Genomic DNA, 24715 nt, shown 5'->3' on the forward strand with positions numbered 1-24715 from the left:
CATCTCATACATCAAGACATCCAAGAGCCTCCACGTCATGTGTCTAATCCCAGTCTTCTGCTGGATCACTGCTACAGTTCTGGACCACATGTGGACTACAGACCAGAGAGGAGAGCTGCCCAAGACCCTGACTGACATGTACTCACACTTCCTGTTGGTTCAGACAAAGAGGAAGAAGCAGAAGTACCATGAAGGACATGAGACGAGTCCTCAGGAGCTGACGGAGGCTGATGGGGAAGTTCTTCTGAAGCTGGGGAGGCTGGCGTTTGAACATCTGGAGAAAGGAAACATCATGTTCTACCAAGAAGACCTGGAGCAGTGTGGTCTTGATGTCACGGAGGCCTCAGTGTTCTCAGGAGTTTGTACAGAGATCTTCAAAAGAGAGAGTGTGATCTTCGGAAAAACTGTCTACTGCTTTGTTCATCTGAGTGTTCAAGAGTTTCTGGCTGCAGTCTACATGTTCCACTGTTTCACAAACAGGAAGACAGAGGTACTGAAGGACTTCATGGGGTGGGATGATTACCCAACCCTGGATGTCTTCCTGACGAGAGCCATGGAGAAATCCCTTAAAAGTAAAAATGGCCACCTGGACCTGTTTGTCTGCTTCCTTCATGGCCTCTCTCTGGAGTCCAACCAGAGACTCTTAGGAGGTCTGCTGGGTCGGACAGACAACAGTCCAGAAATCATCCAGAGAGCCATCAACAACCTGAAGAAGATGAACAGTTCTGAAATCTCTCCTGACAGAGGCATCAACATCTTCCACTGTCTGACGGAGATGAACGACCACTCGGTGCATCAGGAGATCCAAGAGTTCCTGAAGTCGGAGAACCGAGTCCAGAAGAGACTCTCAGAGATCCACTGCTCAGCTCTGGCCTACATAATGCAGATGTCAGAGGAGGTTCTGGATGAGTTGGACCTTGAGAAGTTCAACACCTCAAAAGAGGGACGACGGAGACTCATTCCAGCTGTGAGGAACTGCAGGAAAGCTGTGTAAGTCCAGATTTAATTTAGGGCTTCAACAACGACAATGAATGGCAATGAATTTCATTATCGATTCGTTGTGTCGCGCGATTATTACGCCACTCAATAACTCGCGGAGATGTTTGAGTATAAAAAAAAAAGTTGAGTTGAGCGCGGAGCAGAGCGGAGGTAGAGGAAAGACCATCGGAGAGACCCGTAACGTTGTTCTGTAACACACGGCGGAGGCAGAGAAATCAGTACGACCAAAGTCATCCGAGGTGTGGGAGCATTTCACACTGAATAAATCAAAAAAGTGTGTTAATTGCAAGATATGCAAAAGCGACATGGCGCGGCACAGGAGCACCACGGTGATGATTCAGCACCTAAAACGTAAACATGTTGGAGTCCTTGATGAGGAGGAAGGGAGTTCAACAGCAGGTTAAGTCACTACAGAATCCTACTGTTGTTCCGTTTTGAAGTGAGGAACGTAACGTCCCTCCAGTAGCTCTTCTGGTGCTGCTGTTTACTCGTTATCCAGCTTGACAAGTTAGCGTTAGCGCGTTAATAACAGTAGTAAAGCAGGGGTGGAATAGTTTGCAAGACTAAAGACACGTTTTTATTCACTCGCCTTTTCCCCGCCGATTAATCGAAAAAATATTCAACAGATTAATCGATTATTTAAAATAATTGTTAGTTGCAGCCCTAATTTCATTAACTTAATAAATCAGTTTAGATAAGTAGTTTAAATCTTAAAATATACAAACTATCACACCAATGCGTTTTACTGAAAAATAATGTTTCTTTTTACAATCAACAAAAAACTGCCAATGAGGAAGATCTTGGGTACATAATAATGAGATTGAACATGAACATTTTTAAATCATACCCTCTAAACCAAAAATACATGTATTACACTATTACTAAGCTTACAAGATATTTAGTCAGTGCTGATCTAGACCCCTTGTCTCAGAAACCAAACGCCGTTGTGTTCATAACATCATCCGGCGGTGCTCGGTGAACGTATTCACTTTATCTAGCAAGCCACATGTTGCCTGGTTTACTACAGCTGATTGAACCCAAAATAAACAGATTTTGCTGAAATTCAATTGCAATAACCAGATAACAATGATGCTAAAATAACAACATAATGATGTTGATTTGTAAAAAGTCTTAATTCATGCCTTGTTAGGTCTGGCAGCATTACGACAGGAAAACAACTTTTTAAATGCTTGTTTTCTGAATGGAGTTCAGTTCGATTCGTGCTAGGTTATGCTAACATTATAGCAGCAGCTACAGTCTATGGATTATACACATATATTTAGACACATAAGACACGTCTGCTTTGAGGTAATGTAGAGCTCTTGGTGACAACAGACAACTTTTTTCCTCCACTTCTTGAAATTAGTTGTAATATTTCAAATCGAATACAAGAACTTCTTTTGTCTTTGTCATCAAATGCATAAAGTAAATATAAAGTGCCCTCTTTCATCGTTACATCTAACAAATATTTGTGCCATGACAGACTTCAGGACTGTAGACTTTCGGAGACTCACTGTGAAGTCATTGCCTCAGCTCTGAAGTCCAACCCATCACATCTGAGAGAGCTGGACCTGGAGACAAATAACCTGCAGGATTCAGGAGTGAAGCTGCTGTCTGCTGGACTGGAGAGTCCACACTGTAGACTGGAGACACTGAGGTCAGTTCACTGACTGTACATGGTCTCGTTGTTTTTGTATTTCTACAAATCCTTGACTGAGGTTTCCCCAAGCAGCAACCTCCAGTTCCTAAACGTGAAGCCGATGCTTCATGTCTTAAAGCTGCATTCTCTCTAGTGTCCACCAGGGGGCGACTCCTCTGGTTGTATAGAAGTCGAGTCTAAAATTACTTTACTTCTCTCTTGATTTATTCCCTCAGTAAACATTGTAAACATGAGTTTATGGTCTCAATCTCTAGTTTAAGTCTTCTTCAATACAGCATGATGTTCAATTAATAAACTATGGTCCATTTAGAGTCAAACAGACCAGTGTTTTTCAACCTTTTCTGAGCCGCGGCACACCAACAACCAAAAATGTAAAAAAATGACAGAGAGGGCCAAAATTAAAAATTGGGACTGCGTTGAGGGCCAAATAGGGTCAACATTTAATAAACAGGATATAATGGATATTGGACAAAGTGGAAAAAGAAATAGCCTGCATTATTTTATGCATACAGTTGTGGTCAAAAGTTTACATACACTTGTAAAGAACATAATGTCATGGCTCTCTTGAGTTTCCAGTTATTTCTACAACTCTGATTTTTCTCTGATAGAGTGATTGGAACAGATACTTCTTTGTCACAAAAAACATTCATGAAGTTTGGTTCTTTCATGACTTTATTATGGGTTAACAGAAAAAGTGATCAAATCTGCTGGGTCAAAAATATACATACAGCAGTGCTAATATTTGGTTACATGTCCCTTGGCCATTTTCACTTCAATTAGGCGCTTTCGGTAGCCATCCACAAGCTTCTGGCAAGCTTCTCTTTGAATCTTTGACCACTCCTCTTGACAGAATTGGTGCAGTTCAGTTAAATTTGATGGCTTTCTGACATGGACTTGTTTCTTCAGCATTGTCCTCATGTTCTCAATGGGATTTTAAGTCAGGACGTTGGGAAGGCCATTCTAAAACCCTAATTCTAGCCTGATTTAGCCATTCCATTACCACTTTTGATGTGTGTTTGGGGTCATTGTCCTGTTGGAACACCCAACTGCGCCCAAGACCCAACCTTCGGGCTGATGATTTTAGGTTATCTTGAAGAATTTGAAGGTAATCCTCCTTCTTCATTATCCCATTTACTCTCTGTAAAGCACCAGTTCCATTGGCAGCAAAACAGCCCCACAGCATAATACTACCACCACCGTGCTTGACGGTAGGCATGGTGTTCTTGGGGTTAAAGGCCTCACCTTTTCTCCTCCAAACATATTGCTGGGCATTGTGGCCAAACAGCTCGATTTTTGTTTCATCTGACCACAGAACTTTCCTCCAGAAGGTCTTATCTTTGTCCATGTGATCAGCAGCAAACTTCAGTCGAGCCTTAAGGTGCCGCTTTTGGAGCAAGGGCTTCCTTCTTGCACGGCAGCCTCTCAGTCCATGGAGATGCAAAACACGCTTGACTGTGGACACTGACACCTGTGTTCCAGCAGCTTCTAATTCTTGGCAGATCTGCTTTTTGGTGGTTCTCGGTTGACTCTTCACCCTCCTGACCAATTTTCTCTCAGCAGCAGGTGATAGCTTGCGTTTTCTTCCTGATCGTGGCAGTGACAAAACAGTGCCATGCACTTTATACTTACAAACAATTGTTTGCACTGTTGCTCTTGGGACCTGCAGCTGCTTTGAAATGGCTCCAAGTGACTTTCCTGACTTGTTCAAGTCAATGATTCGCTTTTTCAGATCCATGCTGAGCTCCTTTGACTTTCCCATTGTAGCGTTTGTGGGCGTTTGTATCCAATGAGCCCTATTTAAATGGCCTCAGAGAAGTCACCGGCTGTAGTCACTCATAATCACTCACAAGAAGTTAAGAGGCCATGCTATGAAGCTCATTTCATTGACACAACTTTCTAAGTCACCAAAATTGCTAATTCATGTTGCTGTATGTATATTTTTGACCCAGCAGATTTTGTCACTTTTTCTGTTAACCCATAATAAAGTAATGAAAGAACCAAACTTCATGAATGTTTTTTGTGACAAAGAAGTATCTGTTCCAATCACTCTATCAGAGAAAAATCAGAGTTGTAGAAATAACTGGAAACTCAAGAGAGCCATGACATTATGTTCTTTACAAGTGTATGTAAACTTTTGACCACAACTGTATGTACCAGAGCCTGATGTCTGGCATCTTCTCTTGGCTGCCAGTTCATTAGTGTCTGGGGTTAGGTTCTGTGCTGTGGAAACCCTCAAGATGGAGTGAAGGTGTGTATCAGTGAGACGACTCCTGTGTGGGTTTTTGTTCATCTTCATCACAGAGAAAAGCTGCTCACACAGGTATGTGCTTCCAAACATGCAGAGCATTTGAGCAGCATGTAGGCGGAGTTGAGGCATTGTTTCAGGGGTTTGAAGCTTGGAAACTGCAGCGCCCACAGAGTCACACTTTGCCCTGAGTGTGTCATTACACTGGAGGTCTATCAGCTCCATTCTATTGTGTACAGGTGCTCTTTCCACATCAACTGCAAACCGATTGCTGAGCAGTTCAAATAAAATTTCTGAGCTGCAATGTCGGCAAATCGCTGAGTGAATTCTGTGCCCAGTGTGAGACCAGTTTATCAGCAAAATGCTCAGTCGGGATCACAGCGGTGGAGACACGGCTTGAAACACGGACAGTGACCCAAGTTTCCTTTCTGCATCTGAGTCTCCCACAGACTCAGCTTGGCTTGGAAAGCTCTCACTGCGTCACACATGTCTGTGATCACACATGTCTGTGATCACACATGTCTGTGATCATACATGTCTGTGATCACACATGTCTGTGATCATACATGTCTGTGATCACACGTCCTCGTCCCTGAAGCTGGAGGTTTAGCCCAGTGAGATGCTTCGTTATGGCCAGTTATGATAGACATATGATATTTTCTCGAGGGCCGGAGATATGCTGACTATTTAATGATAAGTCCCTCAATTTGTTGATCCTTACGAGGCTTTTCTTCTGGGTTACAATGTTGTCCAGGGTTCAGTTCAGAGTCTGCATATTTTTCTTTTCAAATATTTCTCCATCTCTGTTCGTCTTGTCACCTCAACCTCTCCCATCATTTAATTCTACCGTCTTAAATTAACACGGTCATTATTGCGCTACCTACTGCCACCCACTGGCATGGAAGAGTATTAATTACTTAGCCAGCCACTATAGTGCAGCCCAGACGCTCAACAATGGAAAATTCGTATTTGCAATGCAACTAAATAATATTTTTTGGGACTGATTAAGTGAAATTGGACATTTTCCCACGGCACACCTGACGATCTCTCACGGCACAGCGGTTGAAAATCACTGAAATAGACCATAAAGCAGGGTATGCTTTAGGGCGGGGCTACCTTGTGCTACCAGAGACGTATACGCGCCTCTACGTCACTCCTCCTCAGTCCAAATATGGTCACTTTCTGTTCACTGGTTGCAAAAAAACCCAAGATGGGGTACATCCCAAGTCTCTTATTTGCATCCCCGTTTCCCTCACTTGGGTCATTTCCTTGCGTCTTAGTCCCTCCCACCAGGGATGCATGGAGGAAACCATGCGAGGAGATAGGAAACAAGGAAATATGAGACGTCCTTTCCTCTGAAGCATCACATGAAGCGACGTCTGTTTCTGATGACGGCGGCTGCAGATCACAGCTGATCACAGCTGGATCAGCTGTCAGTCGGCTTTAACAGCTGGAGAGACGTTTGATAGTTTGTGTCTGTACACATGATCACTGTTCTTAATAATAGTAACTAATAATACTAATAATAAAGACGCACAGTAATCATCACTGTAGAGGTGTTGTCTATCTGTAGTCTGTTACCTCTTTAACAAACTGTTCTGTTAATGAGCGCAGGATCGATTTCTACTGCAGGATGCGTTTGTCATAATTATGACTTATTTGCGTCTGTATGTTTATTGATTATTAAATAACCCAGAATATGATTATGGTTTCTCTTAAATGATATAACTCATCAAACCAGACACTCATGAATGATCAGCCTCATGTGACTGAATGTAATGATGATGAATGATGTAAAAAGCTCTCTGACTTTAATTGTTTCCATAATAAAAGTTATTGAGGAAAATATCAGATCATGAAAAGACAAATCTTTCTAACAAATGAAGAAAGTTGTTTGTGGTCCTTTAGTTGTTCAGATCTAAGATGAACATATATTTAAACCAGATACTGAATCAGAAAACATATCAAATATAAAGTAGAGTTTAATCTGATCCGTCTTCACTGTTTACATGTTGAAAAAAATCGCATCAGTCCGATCGGCTGCAGCGTCCAATCACATAACTGATGAACAAAGAGGGGGCGTGTCCGCCGTTAAAACACTTCCTGGAAGACTGTCCTCGTAGGTCCTCGCTCATGGCTCCTCAGAGATCCCTCCTCTCTCATCCCTCCGCCGAGCTAAATAAGAGCTTTGGGACGGCCGTCAATATGGCGGAGCAGGAAAACTTCCGTTTCAAGCGAGGAGCGAGGAAATGACAATTAAGGGACTTGGGATGTACCCATGGTCACGGCCAAAACACTGAAATCAAGGCTTCAAAACATCAGTCCACCAACCAATGGGTGACGTCACGACGACTACATCCACATCTTATACAGTCTGTGGGTTTCACATTTTTGGTTCATACATTTTCAGGATTTGCCTGAGCTCAAAGAAATGTGTCTGTTGTTCCAATTGGCTGAACAAAACAAAAAGTAGAGGCAGTGAATGTCCACAGACTCACGTTGTCCATGACATGATTTTTATCTGAATCATTTATCCTTCATTCAGACTGGATCACTGCAGGTTGTCAGAGAAAAAACAACAATGTTGAGCTTTTTGTCATTAAAAAAAGCCTCAATAAACCAAGAGTTGCAAAACAATGTTCATAAATCGTTAAACCACCAACAAATATTTGTTTATATTGTTAGAGCTCTTATTCACTTCTTGTCCCTCACAGTTTTTAACCTGCATTCAGCTCATGTGTTTGGAGTTTACATTTTCTAAACGTCTCCGTTCTAAACGTCTGACACTGAATGAACATTGTCCTCTAAACTTACATCATTTATCCTTCATTCAGACTGAATAACTGCAGGTTGTCAGAGGTCAGCTACTCTTCTCTGGTCTCAGCTCTGAAGTCCAACCCGTCACCTCTGAGAGATCTGGACCTGAGTTACAACGACCTGAAGGATTCAGGAGTGAAGCTGCTGTGTGACCTTCTGGAGAGTCCAGACTGCAGACTGGAGACTCTGAGGTTAGTCCAACATTCTTTACTCCTGTGCAGACATGAAGCTGATATTATACTGATCTTAAAGGACCTTAAAGCCTCAGCGTTAGTAAAAGTTCATTAACTGTGGCAGAGAAACGTTGAGCTATAGATTTAAATAAATCATATTTATTTATTTATTTATTTATTGCCTAACATTTGCTCCATCCCACATGGGATTACAAGACACCACTTTTTTCCAGACATCTTCTGGTCTTGAATATACAAAACATGAAGAAGAAAATAAAAACTAAAACTTGGTAAAGAGATATTTGTTTCCTCTTCTTCCAGACTTTCTGCAGATACCTGGCTAAGTTATATGTTCCACTTTTAAACAGCCACCTCAGTCTTTGTGCGTCATCCATATTCATAACATCTATGTTTGACTTACCAAACAAAGCATCGCCGTGTTCACGGTAAAAAAGGAGAGTAGAAAACAAAATGGAACTCCTTGTTTCTATCGTTTAGAGAACACATCGGACGGATCGGCTTTTCTTCTTCTCGAATCTAGCCCAGGGGTCGGCAACCTTTACTATCCAAACAACCATTTTGCCCTATTTTTTACCAAATAAATTTTGTCTGGAGCCGCAAAAGCTACTTGATATTACATCTTATAAAGTTTTATAGTTATATTATAGATGCAAAAACTGTAGTTTATTGTATTTATGAAATTACAGAACAAGAATAAAGACAATTCTTGACATGTTGCTATTTCACCTGTTTTAACAATATCAAACTCTTATGAAGAGAAGAAAATAACTTGCTCAGTTTGCTGCAGCAGTTGAAAATCGCTCTTTTTCGCTCATCTCCAGCGTGATACTTTTCAGCATATGCTTGTTCTTGTTCTTGACGTGCGGTGAGGTTCATGTCTGGTGAGGCTCTGACACTACATAAGTCAGATTTACAAATATATGAACCCAATAGAGTAGCTTAAGTCACCATTCAATTGGCAGCTTGCACACTGACTACTGGTTGTTTTACATATTTCATATCAGCATTCTTTACACACACATCGGTAAAGTACATATTTGATTCCACCGGGAGCGTTTCAGAAGCGGAGCGCTCGCAGGCGCCACCCGCGAAAATCGTAAGATTCCGCGATAATGTGTGTAACAACCAGGATGTATAAAGAGAACAACAAACACATTAAAGGTTACTTTACCTGTCCGATGGTGAACTGATGTTGATTTGGTCACATTTCACTGTTTTTTGAGACATTTTTAAGCTTGGATATAGAATCTTACATTTTTGTGGTCAAAGCAAAATATAAGAAGAAGAAGAGAAGTGTAGAAGAAGAGCAACGACAGAACAAGCTTGAACCCGACACAGGGGCTCTCGCTCGCCCCCTTCAGTGAGGCAGAGGTACTGTTTGCCTCCTCTGTGCTTTTTCCCTGCGGTTTCTGTCAGATCAGCAACACGAAATATGTTCTACACAGACATGAAATACAGTACATATTCTATGTAAAGAAAGGACATATAATAAAAGAGTCTACAGATATTACAGTGGTGACAAACAATGAGAAATCTAAAGTCACGATCTCAACCCAGTTAGTGAGGATTCACAGTGTGAGGTGAGGAACAACTCGTCTCTGCCTCACTTCACTGTCTCCTCTGTTTAAACAAGACATTCGCTAATTCAGAGATTATTATTATAAAAATGCTTGAAATGATTGGATTACAGAAATTACATGTATAGCACAGATCAGTAGATACATATTAATATTTATTTTATTTCATCATTATTTGTTTTTTACTTTTCATGAGGTCAGGGGAGGCTCTGCCTCACCTGCCTCCCCTGACCTCACGTCCCTGCTTTCTACATTACATTTCTCGCAACATATCAAACAGGTAAGCCAGCATTGTTGGCAGTGAAAGCAAATGAATACGTCTACGCAGAATTAAAGGGCGGGGGTCTGCAAATCATGATGAGCCACCTGCAGGGAAAGGTGCTTGACAGCGACGTAATAGGATGCTTGCGAAGGAAGCAGCTGTTGTTGGAGCGATCAGTGAGCGGCGTGTCCAGCGGGGTTATCAGACCTACAGAACGGCCGTCTGAAGTCACGAGCGGCTTTGAGGAACCGATCTACTTCCTGTTTACACCGGCCCCACCCGCATGCCCAGTGTACGTGAATAGTCACGTGATATTTGTTTTCAGGCGTTGTAGTCTGGACGGAGATCATCTCGAAAATGATGCTGAAGCACCGTGTGGACGGAGATCGTTTTTGTTTGTTAAAACTCTGTTTTTAAACGAAAACGTATTAGTGTGGATGTAGACTCAGGGAGCCGCAACCGAGGGGCTAAAGAGCCCTGATCTAGATGAAGATAGTTCCAACAGTCCAAGGTAAAATACCAGATGACATCTGATCATAAACGACATAATTCTATGAACCATATTCAGTTTTTATCATCGTACAAATACACAACTTTGGAAAACACAGATTCTGTAAAAAAACAACAATGTTGAGCTTTTTGTTATTAAAAAAAGCCTCAATAAACCAAGAGTTGCAAAACAATGTTCATAAATTGTTAAACCACGAACAAATATTTTTTTATATTATTATTTATTTTACATGAATATAATATATATTTGATTTTCATCTTGTATTCTCCATCAGGTTTTCTTCAGTAACTGATAAAAGTTACTAAACACAATGAATACATATGTCTCTATCACACAACAACAAATGTTTTCAGTATTTTTCTTTTTCCTAATTTTTATGAATCTATTTGATGCTTAAACTGAAGCTGCTTTGATTTTATGACTCCACTATTCCTAAAATACATAACTTTTGTTCACATATTTTCTAAAATGTCCTCCTGACTCATTTGGTGTCTTTGTTAACTTTGTGTTCTTGAGTTGAATCTTAAATGAGTTTCTGTGTTTTTATTTCTTAGTGTTGGCTGACATGAGTTTAGATGGAGCTGGCAGAGTTCAAGTGGAGTCACTTGGTGTTTATTGAAGCAGCAGCACGTTGTCATTAGTGTTAATGAGAGCTCTTATTCACTTCTTGTCCCTCACAGTTTTTAACCTGCATTCAGCTCATGTGTTTGGAGTTTACATTTTCTAAACGTCTCCGTTCTAAACGCCTGACACTGAATGAACATTGTCCTCTAAACTTACATCATTTATCCTTCATTCAGACTGAGTCGGTGCGAGTTGTCAGAGGTCAGCTGCTCTTCTCTGGCCTCAGCTCTGAAGTCCAACCCGTCACCTCTGAGAGATCTGGACCTGAGTAGAAACATCCTGAAGGATTCAGGAGTGAAGCTGCTGTGTGAACTTCTGGAGAGTCCAGACTGCAGACTGGAGACTCTGAGGTCAGTCCAACATTCTTTACTCCTGTGCAGACATGAAGCTGATATTATACTGATCTTAAAGGACCTTAAAGCCTCAGCGGTAGTAAAAGTTCATTAACTGTGGCAGAGAAACGTTGAGCTATAGATTTAAATCAATCATATTTATTCATTTATTGCCTAACATTTGCTCCATCCCACATGGGATTACAAGACACCACTTTTTTCCAGACATCTTCTGGTCTTGAATATACAAAACATGAAGAAGAAAATAAAAACTAAAACTTGGTAAAGAGATATGTTGTTTCCTCTTCTTCCAGACTTTTATTAAGTTATATGTTCCACTTTTAAACAGCCACCTCAGTCTTTGTGCATCATCCATATTCATAAAATCTATGTTTGACTTACCAAACAAAGCATCGCCGTGTTCACGGTAAAAAAGGAGAGTAGAAAACCAAATGGAACTCCTTGTTTCTATCGTTTAGAGAACACATCGGACGGATCGGCTTTTCTTCTTCTGGAATCTAGACCAGGGGTCGGCAACGTTTACTATCCAAACAGCTATTTTGCCCTATTTTCCACCAAATAAATTTTGTCTGGAGCCGCAAAAGCTACTTGATATATATTGAAATAACTTGCTCAGTTTGCTGCAACAGTTGAGAAATTGCTCTTTTTGGCTCATCTTCAGCGTGATACTTTTCAGCATATGCTTGTTCTTGTTCTTGACGTGCGGTGAGGTTCATGTCTGGTGAGGCTCTGACACTACATAAGTCAGATTTACAAATATATGAACCCAATAGAGTAGCTTAAGTCACCATTCAATTGGCAGCTTGCACATTGACTACTGGTTGTTTTTCATATTTCATATCGGCATTCTTTACACACACATAGGTAAAGTACATATTTGATTCCAGCGGGAGCGTTTCAGAAGCGGAGCGCTTGCGAGCGCCACCCTCGAAAATCGTGAGATTCCGCGATAATGTGCGTAACAACCAGGATGTATAAAGAGAACAACAAACACATAAAAGGTTACTTTACCTGTCCGACGTTGAATTGCTGTTGATTTGGTCACATTTCACTGTTTTTTGAGACATTTTAAAACTTGGATATAGAATCTTACATTTTTGCGGTCAAAGCAAAATATAAGAAGAAGAAGAGAAGCGTAGAAGAAGAGCAACAACAGAACAAGCATGAACCCGACACAGGGGCACTCGCTCTCATAATTTTTTGTTTTTTACTTTTCATGAGGTCAGGGGAGGCTCTGCCTCACCTGCCTCCCCTGACCTCACGTCCCTGCTTTCTACATTACATTTCTCGCCACATGTCAAACGGGTAAGCCAGCATTGTTGGCAGTAAAAGCAAATGAATACGTCCACGCAGAATTAAAGGGCGGGGGTCTGCAAATCATGATGAGCCACCTGCAGGGAAAGGTGCTTGACAGCGACGTAATAGGATGCTTGCGGAGGAAGCAGCTGTTGTTGGATCGATCAGTGAGCGGTGTGTCCAGCGGGGTTATCAGACCTACGGAACGGCCGTCTGAAGTCACGAGCGGCTTTGAGTAACCGATCTACTTCCTGTTTACACCGGCCCCACCCGCATGCCCAGTGTACGTGAACAGTCACGCGATATTCGTTTCTGGCATTGTAGTCTGGACGGAGATCATCTCGAAAATGATGCTGAAGCACCGTGTGGACGGAGATCGTTTTTGTTTGTTAAAACTCTGTTTTTAAACGAAAACGTATTAGTGTGGATGTAGACTCAGGGAGCCGCAACCGAGGGGCTAAAGAGTCCTGATCTAGATGAAGATAGTTCCAACAGTCCAAGGTAAAATACCAGATGACATCTGATCATAAACAACATAATTCTCTGAACCATATTCAGTTTTTATCATCATACAAATACACAACTTTGGAAAACACAGATTCTGTAAAAAACAACAATGTTGAGCTTTTTGTTATTAAAAAAAGCCTCAATAAACCTAGAGTTGCAAAACAATGTTCATAAATCGTTAAACCACCAACAAATATTTGTTAATATTATTATTTATGTTACATAAATATAATATGTACTTGATTTTCATCTTGTATTCCATCAGGTTTTCTCCAGTAAATGATTAAAGTTACTCAAAACAATGAATAAATATCTCTCTATCACACAACAACAAATGTTTTCAGTATTTTGCTTTTTCTTCATTTTTATGAATCTATTTGATGCTTAAACTGAAGCTGCTTTGATTTTATGACTCCACTATTCCTAAAATACATAACTTTTGTTCACATATTTTCTAAAATGTCCTCCTGACTCATTTGGTGTCTTTGTTAACTTTGTGTTCTTGAGTTGAATCTTAAATGAGTTTCTGTGTTTGTATTTCTTAGTGTTGGCTGACATGAGTTTAGATGGAGCTGGCAGAGTTCAAGTGGAGTCACTTGGTGTTTCTTGAAGCAGCAGCACGTTGTCATTAGTGTTAATGAGAGCTCTTATTCACTTCTTGTCCCTCACAGTTTTTAACCTGCATTCAGCTCATGTGTTTGGAGTTTACATTTTCTAAACGTCTCCGTTCTAAACGCCTGACACTGAATGAACATTGTCCTCTAAACTTACATCATTTATCCTTCATTCAGACTGAGTCGGTGCGAGTTGTCAGAGGTCAGCTGCTCTTCTCTGGCCTCAACTCTGAAGTCCAACCCGTCACCTCTGAGAGATCTGGACCTGAGTTACAACAACCTGAAGGATTCAGGAGTGAAGCTGCTGTGTGACCTTCTGGAGAGTCCAGACTGCAGACTGGAGACTCTGAGGTCAGTCCACGCTTCAGCTCCACGGATGAATCTTTACTACATATTATTCTTCCTGTACGTTTGAGGGTGTGAATATGGTACTATAACAGAAATAAGACTTCAACATTAAAATGTGGCACATTTCTACACTGATAATATTCTCAAACTTTAAATGAGGCTGAACACGCATCAGATGAATACAACCAAAATCTTATTCAAAGCAACGTCAAACCAAATGCTCTCACACATTGAATTAGCTCCAAACACTTGATTTTAAAGTGTAATAAAAGTGGACTAACCCTCGGCTGCATGCACCATAAACACAAGAACCAGGTCTGCTAACGTCCCACAGAACTCTAGAACAAACCCAAAACTTATGAGAGAAAGATCAGTACATCTGTTGATGCTGTTCCTTAACTAGCTAAAGAAGATGAATCTATACTATTCCTATCTGTTTAATCAACCATTTAATCTCATTAATGTACAAACATAACTTACACCCATAAAGTTTTTAAGTTTTTAATTTTTCCTGGACTAAATGTACGTTTTGTTTCCACCTGGGCGTGGCACCGTAGCGTGAGCTTCTGCAGATGGCGTGTGAGCTCTGAGCGTGAACAAAAGGTGTTTCTACTCAACGTGCTTTTAATTGAGTTATTCTCTGAAATACCAGAGGACGTACAAACTAAATGAACTGTGAAGAATCAGGAAGACAACCAGAGTAACGCCACAAACCAACCTCCACAACGAAGAGGAGGAACTGTTATTATCTGTAAACTCATATCTCATATTCATGGAGACTTTATTACCTTTACACAAACCTTGTAAACAAGTCAAGTATTAAATGTATTATGAAGAAACAAAGGTTAAATATCCTGTAAACTATTTGATTTGTCTGTTAAATATTTCCTCAAATGTAGATTTTTAAGACCTCCTGTTTCTAAAGCATCTAAAACTATTGAGCAGACATCTAAATAGTGCTTTTATCAGTAAACTATTTGTGCCTAGTCGTAGCAAAGATTCAGAGGTGCACGACCAAGCGGTGCGACCACTTGCGGAGCCTTCGCTCAGGACTCGCAGGCCGTGATCACATCATTTTGTGGAGCGTTCCGGCTTCACTGTGGTGAGTATAAACTAAGCTTTTAGTCTGCAGTCACAGAAGTCAACTGCAGTAAAGAAACTGCAGAAAATGTCCAACGTTAGCTGTTAAAGTACATCACATGTTTGGTAAACGGTAATCTGTACACAGAAGATCATCTGAACTCATATTTAAATTGATAAAGTTTACTCTCTGAAGTGAACTATTTACTGTGGTGTGTGTTTCTACTCATAATAAAGTAGATATTATGATGAAGATCTGCAGTAACAGAATGATGAAGTCAGCTCCACATTTAAAACCTGAACACATCTGATTGGATTATAAATGGATTTTTATCTGAATCATTTATCCTTCATTCAGTCTGTGGCGCTGCGGGTTGTCAGAGGTCAGCTGTTCTTATCTGGCCTCAGCTCTGAAGTCCAACCCGTCACCTCTGAGAGTTCTGGACCTGAGAGGAAACGACCTGAAGGATTCAGGAGAGAAGCTGCTGTGTGACCTTCTGGAGAGTCCAGACTGCAGACTGGAGACTCTGAGGTCAGTGAGGGGGTCCGAGTCAGTCCGTGCTGGTTCAGCAGTGTTGTTAATAAAACACAGGGCGGTTTACTCACAGTGAGGGTTTCCCTCCTTTTTCTCTCTTCAAGACCAAATAATCAGAGATTTTACCATCGAGTGCAGTTCCTCTGATGTTTCCTTTCTTTCATTTCTCCGCAAACAATAAAATAAAAGCTGACAAAGCAAAGCCAAGCAAGCTTTTACAAGTCGTGGGATTTCACAGTAGAGTGAAAAAAGGTAGTTGGTTTTGTTTTCCTGTGATGTTATTTCCTCTAATGCACGCTCACAACATGAAGGTGACGTGATCATGAAGCAGATTAGTTGCTTCATATTAGGACTATGAAGCTGGCTAACTCAAAGAACCAACAATTATTTAAAACTTGATCCATAACTTTTGGGGTTGTGTTCCTCCCAACAGGTTGGATGACAGGTTGATCACTAAGAAACACAAACAATGTGAGTATTGAAAGAATGTCCCCATTCAAGCTATTCTACATTAAGTCTGATCTTAATGAGCCTCATCGTAACAAAAAGTATCTTCTGTTAGAGCTGTTTGAAGAACTTTGGCTGCTAATGTTTCTCTTTCTCTTCTTCTCTCCATCAGGTGACGCCGACGGCAAACTGGATGTGAAAACGAATGTTCCCGACAAAGAGGTGAGGGAGCAGCAGTTGAAGAGCGTGAAGTTTATTTCTTGAGGTTTCCCTACTGAGTAAATGTAATTATTGTGTACCAGGGGAACAGAGGGCAGAGAACTGTGGCTTGTTACTTGATTTCTATTCAAATGACTAACTTTGTGCCTTCTTCATTCCAGGCTCCATTCTCATTCTCACCTGAACACACAGCTGAATCTTCATACAGGTAATCCTATGAAATACACTATTCCAGCTTCTTTCATGGTTCATCAAGCTGTGATTCTAAACGAAGGTCTGTTGTCTGTGGGCAGCAAGTCAAAACAGGACCTGGACCTTATTTATAAAACTGTGTAGAATCCATATAAATAACTAAAATCTGATTAATAAAACTGTGCATGCATTCATTCACGGTTCAGGTACTGGTTCAGGTGGCTTTGAACACAAAAGGCGACATTGAAACGATGACGAACTGACAGAAGAACAAAGAGTCTGAGCCGGTATATAAATAGAGAGAGGTTGATGAGGGAATGAGATGCAGGTGAGGAGGTGGGCAGGGATGAGGGAAGTGGGAACAACATCTCAAGAACAATTGTCTTGTGAGTATGTTCACAATAAGCAGTACATGCTGCTGATGCTCCATAATCAAGAAGAATCTTCCCGGTAATGTGTCTGACCAATGACAGAACAGCTTTCTCTCACATGACATTAGTCTCGAACGTCGCTGTGTGAACACAAAGAAACCGAGGAGCAAATGCAACCACTGTACGAAATGAGTCTCTGAATCGACAACAAAGCAAACAAACTACGGGTCTGAAAACGCCCTGAATAAGAGCGGAGTTGTCCCCTGGGTGTCATCACGCTTTACACTACGATCAGTTTCCCTGTGCTGCACATGGACACCTGTGAGTGAAAACAGATCATGTGACTAACAGGCCAATAGATGCTTCTTATATTAACTCGTCCTCTCCGTGTCCTACAGGTTCAGGTGTCCTGGTCCAGGTGTGTTCCAGTGTTCTTTGACTGGACTGGTGTTTGTTATGGCTCAAGAGGCAGAGCTGCTGTACAGGACTGTCCAATGGGACGAGGGCCTCCTCCAACCAGCCGGCAAGAAGGCCGCAGGGCCGCTGTTCGACATCAAGAGTTCTGAGGATGCTGCAGTCTGTCAGCTCCACCTCCCACACTGTGAAACAAAGGACGGTAAAGACATGGCTGTCTTCAGTGTGAAGGAATACATTACCAAAACTACAAAGAGTTGTATTAATGCCTAAAACTAGCTACATCTGGTAACATGCAAAAAAATGAATTATAATAGATTGGTAACACTAAATACACAGATCCAGACAAATCACATGTGGGAAAATAATGATGAATTCAAAAATAAAAGGTAAAGGATAGGGGCGGAGTGGGAGGCTGCAGAGTCAATTGGCTAACACACTTCATGCAAACTCAAAAACAAGCGGTGATGTAAGCAGGAAATCCGCTCAATCTTCTGTTAGCTGTTAGCGGTTAGCCAAACACACGGTCTAAAACAATGAAAGTGATCCACAGAGCAGCTGCAGAGAGGTACTCAGCAGAGTGTGTACCGGTAGCTTCGTTAGCTGCCAAACACATCGTCCATTCCGTTAGCCTTTAGGCCGAACACACCGCAAACTGTCCCTCCGTTGTGTCTCTTGCCACATAGTAGTCAGTGGGGGTGATGCACTCAGCTGGAGTATCACTAGGGGCCGGGGGTTTGTTAAGAGTGGTGGGTTAGCAGGCAGTCAATGGCAGTATGAAACAGGCAATAACAGTTGTTTAGAGGAAGTGTGAATCAACTCAACCACAAGAGGTCCTTGAGAATGCTGCCATAACTGAAACATTATGCAGTCAGCTGTAGCAGAAGGTGAGATTAGCTGTGGACAGACACAGAGGTGCACACTCACTCAATCACAGACACGCATGAGACCAATCGCACGATTCTCCTGGTGGAGAAAAAAATGACAAACTGAACTCAAGTGGTAAGAAATTAATTGGTTTGGGGTGAACCTGTTTCATCAATAATAAATAAAGGTTTAACAGCTCTTTACTCCCACAGCGTTGGTCTTTGACGGCCTGTTGTCCGTCGTCCACATCACCGATGATGGAATGACAATCCTGGAGCCGCTGGAGATCACGGAGACTCATGTGATGGTGAAGGTCCCTAACCTCTCTGCTTTTGGCCTGGTCTGGGATATCGTCAGGAGGTTTCTGAACATCAGGCTGCCAATAAGGGGCAAAGTTCTGCTGTTCCTCCGACCCCCGCTCATCAGGCATCAAATTCTCAATGTGTTTCTGCTGCAGGACAACATCCCTTTTCTTAAGGTAAAGCTGTCTGTCATATGTGCTCACCAGCAACTTAAACTCTTGTTTTAAGCCACAGCTGGTTCCACAAAGACGATTCACACTTTGCTCTCGTGCTGTGCTAAGAATCAAATCTATCTGAACTGTAAATCTTCAGATTGCTTTGTTTTTTGTAGTTTTTTTGATTCTCTTCTCATTATGTTTTTTCATCTGCCACTAACATTCGTGATGCTTCTACCAGATGGCATGAATAGTAAACACAACACACACAAATCCTTTTTTGAAAATTGGACGAGGTTAGTTCCAAAAGTTAAAAGAACAATTTTGAATCTACAGACGGAGAAAGAAAAGAAGAAAGAAACAGCACTCTGAATTCAAATGATGAAGATGAACATTTGATAACTCATCTCTTTTCTTTAGCCTTTTAATAGTCACCATGAAGACATGACTTGTTTGTTTGCAGTGCTGTAGGGGTTTTATCTAGAAACATTTATTCTACGCTTTTATTCATTGATCTACAGTATATCCTCATAATGATTCTCATGTTTAGATCTACACATAAATTTACCTTGCCTATCTGAGCTTAAACTAAACTAATATAAATGTCCCATTAATGAAGGTTGCCAGAGATCAACAACTTGCGAGATACATTGAGATCTCCTCCAAATGTGAGCTGGACGTTGGTAAAAGTTACAAAGTCCACTGTGAACCTGAGGGATTCAAGATCCAGCCTGAGGTGAGTCAGGTCACTTCTACCCTTCTAAGGGTCTGTGTCCACATTGTCGTGTTTGAGGGGCAGATCAGAGACTCAGGCGCAGACACAGGAGACGAGGTGACGTGGAAAACAAGGTGTCTTTACTAGGCTCCAAGCCATCCAACACAGGAACAGAAAACAACTCCAACAAAAATCAAAACTGAAAAAAAGCAAGTCGCAAACACGAGGACCAAAACGCCCGAACACGAAGCACACACTGGGAAGAACAAAGACGATGTGACAACCAGAACAGGGAAAGCAGGGGAGTATATGTGGGGGGTGGTGAGTAGATTGCAGGCAGGAGAGTTGAATGAGTGCAGTGTGGGGTTGGCAGAGGGAAAAGCCAGGGGCAGGTGACTGGGAACAGGTGAAGTGAAAGAACAATCAGGAGAATCTCACACACACACACACACACACACACATACACACACACAGAGACACACACACACACACACACACACAGACACACACGCAAAGCCTAACCGTGACACACATTCAGTTTTTTCACTGTAGAAAATGAAAGAGAAGCTTGTTTTGTCTGTCTGTCTGTCCTGAACATTAAACACAGATTATAGCTTGTGAGTGATTTTATCACCGTACACGTCGTCTCCGACGCATCGTCTTCTTGTCTCTTAACGTTACGGCTGACAGATTGAGCATTCTCCAGCTCATCTATACAAAGTATGATGGTGCTCATTATGAAAAACAAAGTCAAACCAATAGATAGAAGCCCAAATAGATAATAAAAAGCAAAGGGGCGATGCTAGTCGATCATAGAGAGGTTAGAGTGGTGAAACGTTGTCAAGATATTGTCATAGAAACAAAACAAACGTCTCGGAGTGTTTTTTGATGAAACGCTGGGATGAAGGGATCCCCAGTGACCTGCCAGAAAAAGACGCTGTACAAACACAAGTTTGACTGAAGATTCACAATCAGGGAGGTAGCAGATACATATTTTGACTTCTGGTTCTTGTTTTCAGTGTGAACAGTTTGACTTGACGTATGGACCAGATTTCTATCCGACATTTGAAGTTCTCCTGACCCCCAACATGGAGACAGTGACTTTGTCGGTCCAGGACGAAGAGAGGAACCCAGTCTGGGAGCGTCTCGTTTTACTGGAAGGTAAAGACTATCAGACACCCAGTGATGGACAAGAGTAGAACAGAACATGAACATTCAGGGAGCTCCACATCTCATATCATTCTTTATTGAGGCTGCAGTCTTTATGCTCCATATATCTGGAACAAAATGCAGGACAGATGCAACTCTCACTTCTGTCAAATGAAGGCTGAAGACTTTCCTGTTTATTAACACTGTGCTGTAACTTTAATGAGTCTATTTTATACCTGTTTTATGCTATTTAGCTTGTTTTTATTTTGGCTTTTTAATGTATTTAAATGTCTTTTTATAATGTCTCTTTTGCATTTTGGGCTTTTGATGTTTCATGTGAAGTGCTTTGAATTCTTGCTGACATGAGCTAAATGAATAAACTTGCCTTGCCTTACATGTACGGGTGCAACGGATCATAAAGCTCACGGTTCAGATCGGAGTCACGGATCTGATCGGCACAACAGAAAACAGGGAGCACATATAACTTTTAGAGATCTCTGATCACATTGATCTGCTGCAGATTACCGATCATAGATGATCCATGTTGGCAGATAGGTTTTTGTTTAGTTTTGTTATAGCAGCTGGTCTACAAGACTCCACCGTCCAAAGAAATCTATTCAACCGCTCTGAAGTCAGAGTAAACCATCAACATGTTTCAATTTGATCCTTCCACACAATTCAAATGATTAGGAAATACAGACTGCATTTGAACACATCACAAACAGACTTTTCATTTCTTTTGAACTTTACAATAATTTCTTGGTTATCTTCTAGGTACAAGAGTGGAAATTCAACAGAGTAATGTCCCGGCAGAGGACAGGGTCCCGGCAGAGGACAGGGTCCCGGCAGTGGACAGGGTCCCGGCAGTGGACAGGGTCCCAGCAGACCAGAAGCTGTTCTCAGTTCGGTCTCAATTCATCATCAGAGCGTCTGATCCTGTCCTGAACCACCTGCTGGATAAACTTCTTGAGCACGGAGTGATCACTGACGCTGAAATGCAGTCGGCCAGAACAAAAGACAGAGCAGATAAAGCACGAGACGTGGTGGACACGGTGAGAAGAAAGGGATCTGAAGCCTGCTCAGTTCTGATCACTGCTCTCTGTGAGGTGGACCCGTATCTTTACACAGCGCTGAACTTCAGCTGAAGATGAACCAAGAACTGTGGAGTGATGATGATGATGATGATGATGATGATGATGATGATGATGATGACGACGACGACGACGACGACGACGACGATGAGGAATCTCTTCAACAGTTGTCTCACATGACTTATTGTAATCTTTAACAGTGCCCTGGTCAGTAGGTGTTTTAGAAGGACACCATATTGAAAACAATGTCCAAAAAAAGACCAAAAACTAAAATGAAAGTAACTTAAAGAGGCTACAGGGATCTGTGGCTCTCCAAAGCGTGCGCCTGCTGCACACGTGTCCTACACTGAGTGCAGTCCGAGACACACACACACACACACACACACACACAGTCACCATATATGGTCAAATTTTGGATTCATACAGAAATTTCAAAACGCACACACAAAGATGATTGATCAGGATCAATCTGGGGCCTCTTAGCTCCTCTTGTTGTGTTCTTCTTTTTGATATTTCATAATCAAAAATAGTGATCTGAGAGTTAAACGACCTAAAGTTCTTCTTTTGTGGTGTGCTACAGGTTGCATCACCTGAGGACCATTGTAACCTTTTTACCTATGAATTGTATGAACCATATGAACTATTATCCACCTCATGTTTTTGCATTGCTTGATGGAAGGTCACTTATTGCTTGGGGACAGGGCTCCTACCTCATAAAGGTAGCAGTCGGACAACCCTGCCTGAAGAGGACATGTAGAAGTTTACTCTGTTATATAATCCATGCTTGGCAACAAAGCTCATATAATCGGTTGTTCCTGTGATATCATGTTCTCATTGTGTTGTACCTAACAGTGAGCAAGAGTGTCATAAGTCCAGTCCTTTGTGCGCTGGCAGAGGAAAGGGAAGGTGCAAGTCTTAATCGGTGTTACATTTTAATTTGAACTTTTCTCCACAACACTTTGCTCGCTGGTGAAGGCTTCATTCTACTCGGGTGTTGCAAACTGTTTGTGAACCATTTTGTTCTCTATATTTGTAACCAAAGAAATATACTTTGATTTAAATAAACAAGTTAAAGCTTAACTATTTTCTACGGCTCCATCTTTTCATCTCGATCAGGACAAAGAACTTAGAGAGAGGGTCCTCTTCTACAGGTTACCGCTCAGCCCCTGAGGTAAGCTGAAGAACAGCTCACACTACGGCACACGTCCTGATTTCAACACACACACACACACACACACACACACGGTCACAGGCAGTAGGGAAATAGGAGAGACCTGGGTACAGTGTGAAAAAGATTTAAACCAGTGGATCACAGAGCAAAAAGATAAAAAGTATTCTTTTTGCTCCAAATAGTTATCCGAGCACAATACTATATTGAAACCAAAGTATAGGGAGTAGAGTGTGAATTATAATAGAATCAGAAGAAGAAATAAAGATCCATGTTCCGCGGTCGAGAACAATAAAATAGTTGACCACCGGTACAGGTTTATCTCTTTAAAATGTATTCTTAGAATGTGCAGGAGGAGCACGCAACAACAATACAAGGCAGCGTTTCCCACAGGGTTTTGTTGGACTGTGGAATAAAAGTTTGTACGTTTTTAAAGTAAAATGCATCAATCTGCTGAACTTTGAGAGCAAAAATAAGAGGCTAGATCTATGAAGAGCTTTGTGCTCTTGTTCCATCAGTGGTGTAATGTAACTCAGTACATTCAGTGTTTCAGGATGTCATGTTGTTGGGAGTTGAAATAAACGGCGACAGTGGTGTGCAGCCACAAAGAGAAGTTTGTTTATTCCGGCGCTCCTACATTGGTGACCCTGAGTCTACTGGACGTCTCCAGAGACGAACTTCATGGCGCACGCAGTTTAGCTCAAGCTGCCGGAGTTTTGGGAGACGCCAGCATCCGTCTGGTTTGCTCAAACTGAAGCACAGTTCGCTCTCAGAGACAGAAATACTATTATGTCGTAGCTAATGGATAAAATGCTAGCTCTCCTACACAGTAAGTCCCCCAGTGTTACATATGCAGTGTCAAAGTCCATGGACTCTTTCAGAGTTATTTCAGCAACAGCTTGAGTAAGATGCCCCCTAGTGTTGGTGAACATGTACATAGTTAAAACAGGTGGTGTCAGAAGTACTCTGAGAGGCCCCGCCCACCACCTCACCTCATTTCTAACCCATCTGGATTTGTCACGCCGCCATTTTCGTAACGTCTTTTAGTCACCTGTTAAAACATTTGGCATTTCAACAGAAGCAACAGTTTAGAATATCTTCATATTGTTGGTTCACCATATTCCAGCTGTCTTTGCATTTTAAAATGCTGAATTACAAAAGGCTAACATGACCGAGTTGGTGACTAGCTTATATGCGAGGTCAACGTTAAGCCAATTAAGGCTAACAAGCTAGCTAACTCAAACTTGACAGCAAGACGCAACGTCAATGTCAACACAGTGTGGAGGGTGATTGTTTGTTATTCTTTGTAACGTCCATGGGTTCAGTAAAATAGCCAAGACTGTATGTGTGGGGAGTTTGCTAAATTAGCTAATGTTAGCTCAGGGGTCGGCAACCCACGGCTCCGGAGTTGTGTTGTCTGAGAATGTTCCAAGGCCTTTGAGCCGTTTTGTTTTTCATTGTTGTTCCTATCAGTCTGAGACCAAAAGTCTGAGACCAGAATGTCTGTAAGGTTGGCCATCGGCCCCCACCTTTGCTCATTCTGTATAAAGAAAGCTTGTTCACTTGTTTCTTGCTTCTTCCTCACTGAGACTGTACGCATTCTGTTGTGATGATTGAACCGTTTCTGTGCAGAAAATAAATAACCAGAAGGGAACCTCTGGTCTTTGGTTTTCTTTATTTCAGCATCAAAAGACTCATGCAAAGCAGGTACGGGATATTTTTTTACCACCACAATTGGAGCCTGCAGCAGTGTGTTGCTCCCTGAGTCCACATCCACACTATATACTATACAAATAGTGCACTTATCTGAGTCCATTTTTTCCATTAAATACAGAGTTGAGTTAAGTCCTGTATGTCGGCCTTGATAATATGACCTCCTCTTTTCTATACTTCCCTTTGTATGTCTTCCCATTTATGGATTTCTGAATGTTATAATAATGTCTTCTTTTGTTGTCGTCCCACTTCTTCTGCCATAAATCCCGTACTGCCTCTCTTACTAATGA

At 41.6% G+C, this 24715-nt stretch overlaps 2 protein-coding genes across 3 annotated transcripts in view; both read left to right on the forward strand.

Annotated features, from left to right (window-relative positions):
• LOC137887086 (protein NLRC3-like) overlaps positions 1-2669 on the forward strand; it is a 5778-nt gene extending 3109 nt beyond the window's left edge. Inside the window, exons 4-5 of one of the 2 annotated variants that reach the window (XM_068729864.1) lie at positions 1-990; positions 2483-2669. The exon at positions 1-990 is cut by the window's left edge and continues 799 nt beyond it. In XM_068729864.1, coding sequence (XP_068585965.1) covers positions 1-990; positions 2483-2669 — 1177 coding nt within the window. Of the gene's footprint in view, positions 995-2482 lie in introns of those variants that run through there. The other variant, XM_068729865.1, reaches the window with a different exon arrangement.
• Positions 2670-7182: 4513 nt separating this feature from the next.
• Positions 7183-22624, forward strand: LOC137887059 (NACHT, LRR and PYD domains-containing protein 1-like). Its single transcript, XM_068729829.1, is given in 14 exon segments — positions 7183-7241; positions 7789-7828; positions 7830-7912; positions 11066-11239; positions 13837-14010; positions 15446-15619; positions 16056-16093; positions 16242-16291; positions 16450-16496; positions 17250-17467; positions 18345-18610; positions 19209-19325; positions 20324-20465; positions 21228-22624. Coding segments are annotated over 14 exon segments (1953 nt in total). The 3' UTR covers positions 21599-22624.
• The last annotated feature ends 2091 nt before the right edge of the window (positions 22625-24715 follow it).

This window comes from Cebidichthys violaceus, unplaced genomic scaffold (assembly GCF_023349555.1).
Source record: "Cebidichthys violaceus isolate CVI_PGR_0920_01 unplaced genomic scaffold, fCebVio1.0.p SCAF_48, whole genome shotgun sequence".
Taxonomy (NCBI): Eukaryota; Metazoa; Chordata; class Actinopteri; order Perciformes; family Stichaeidae; genus Cebidichthys; species Cebidichthys violaceus.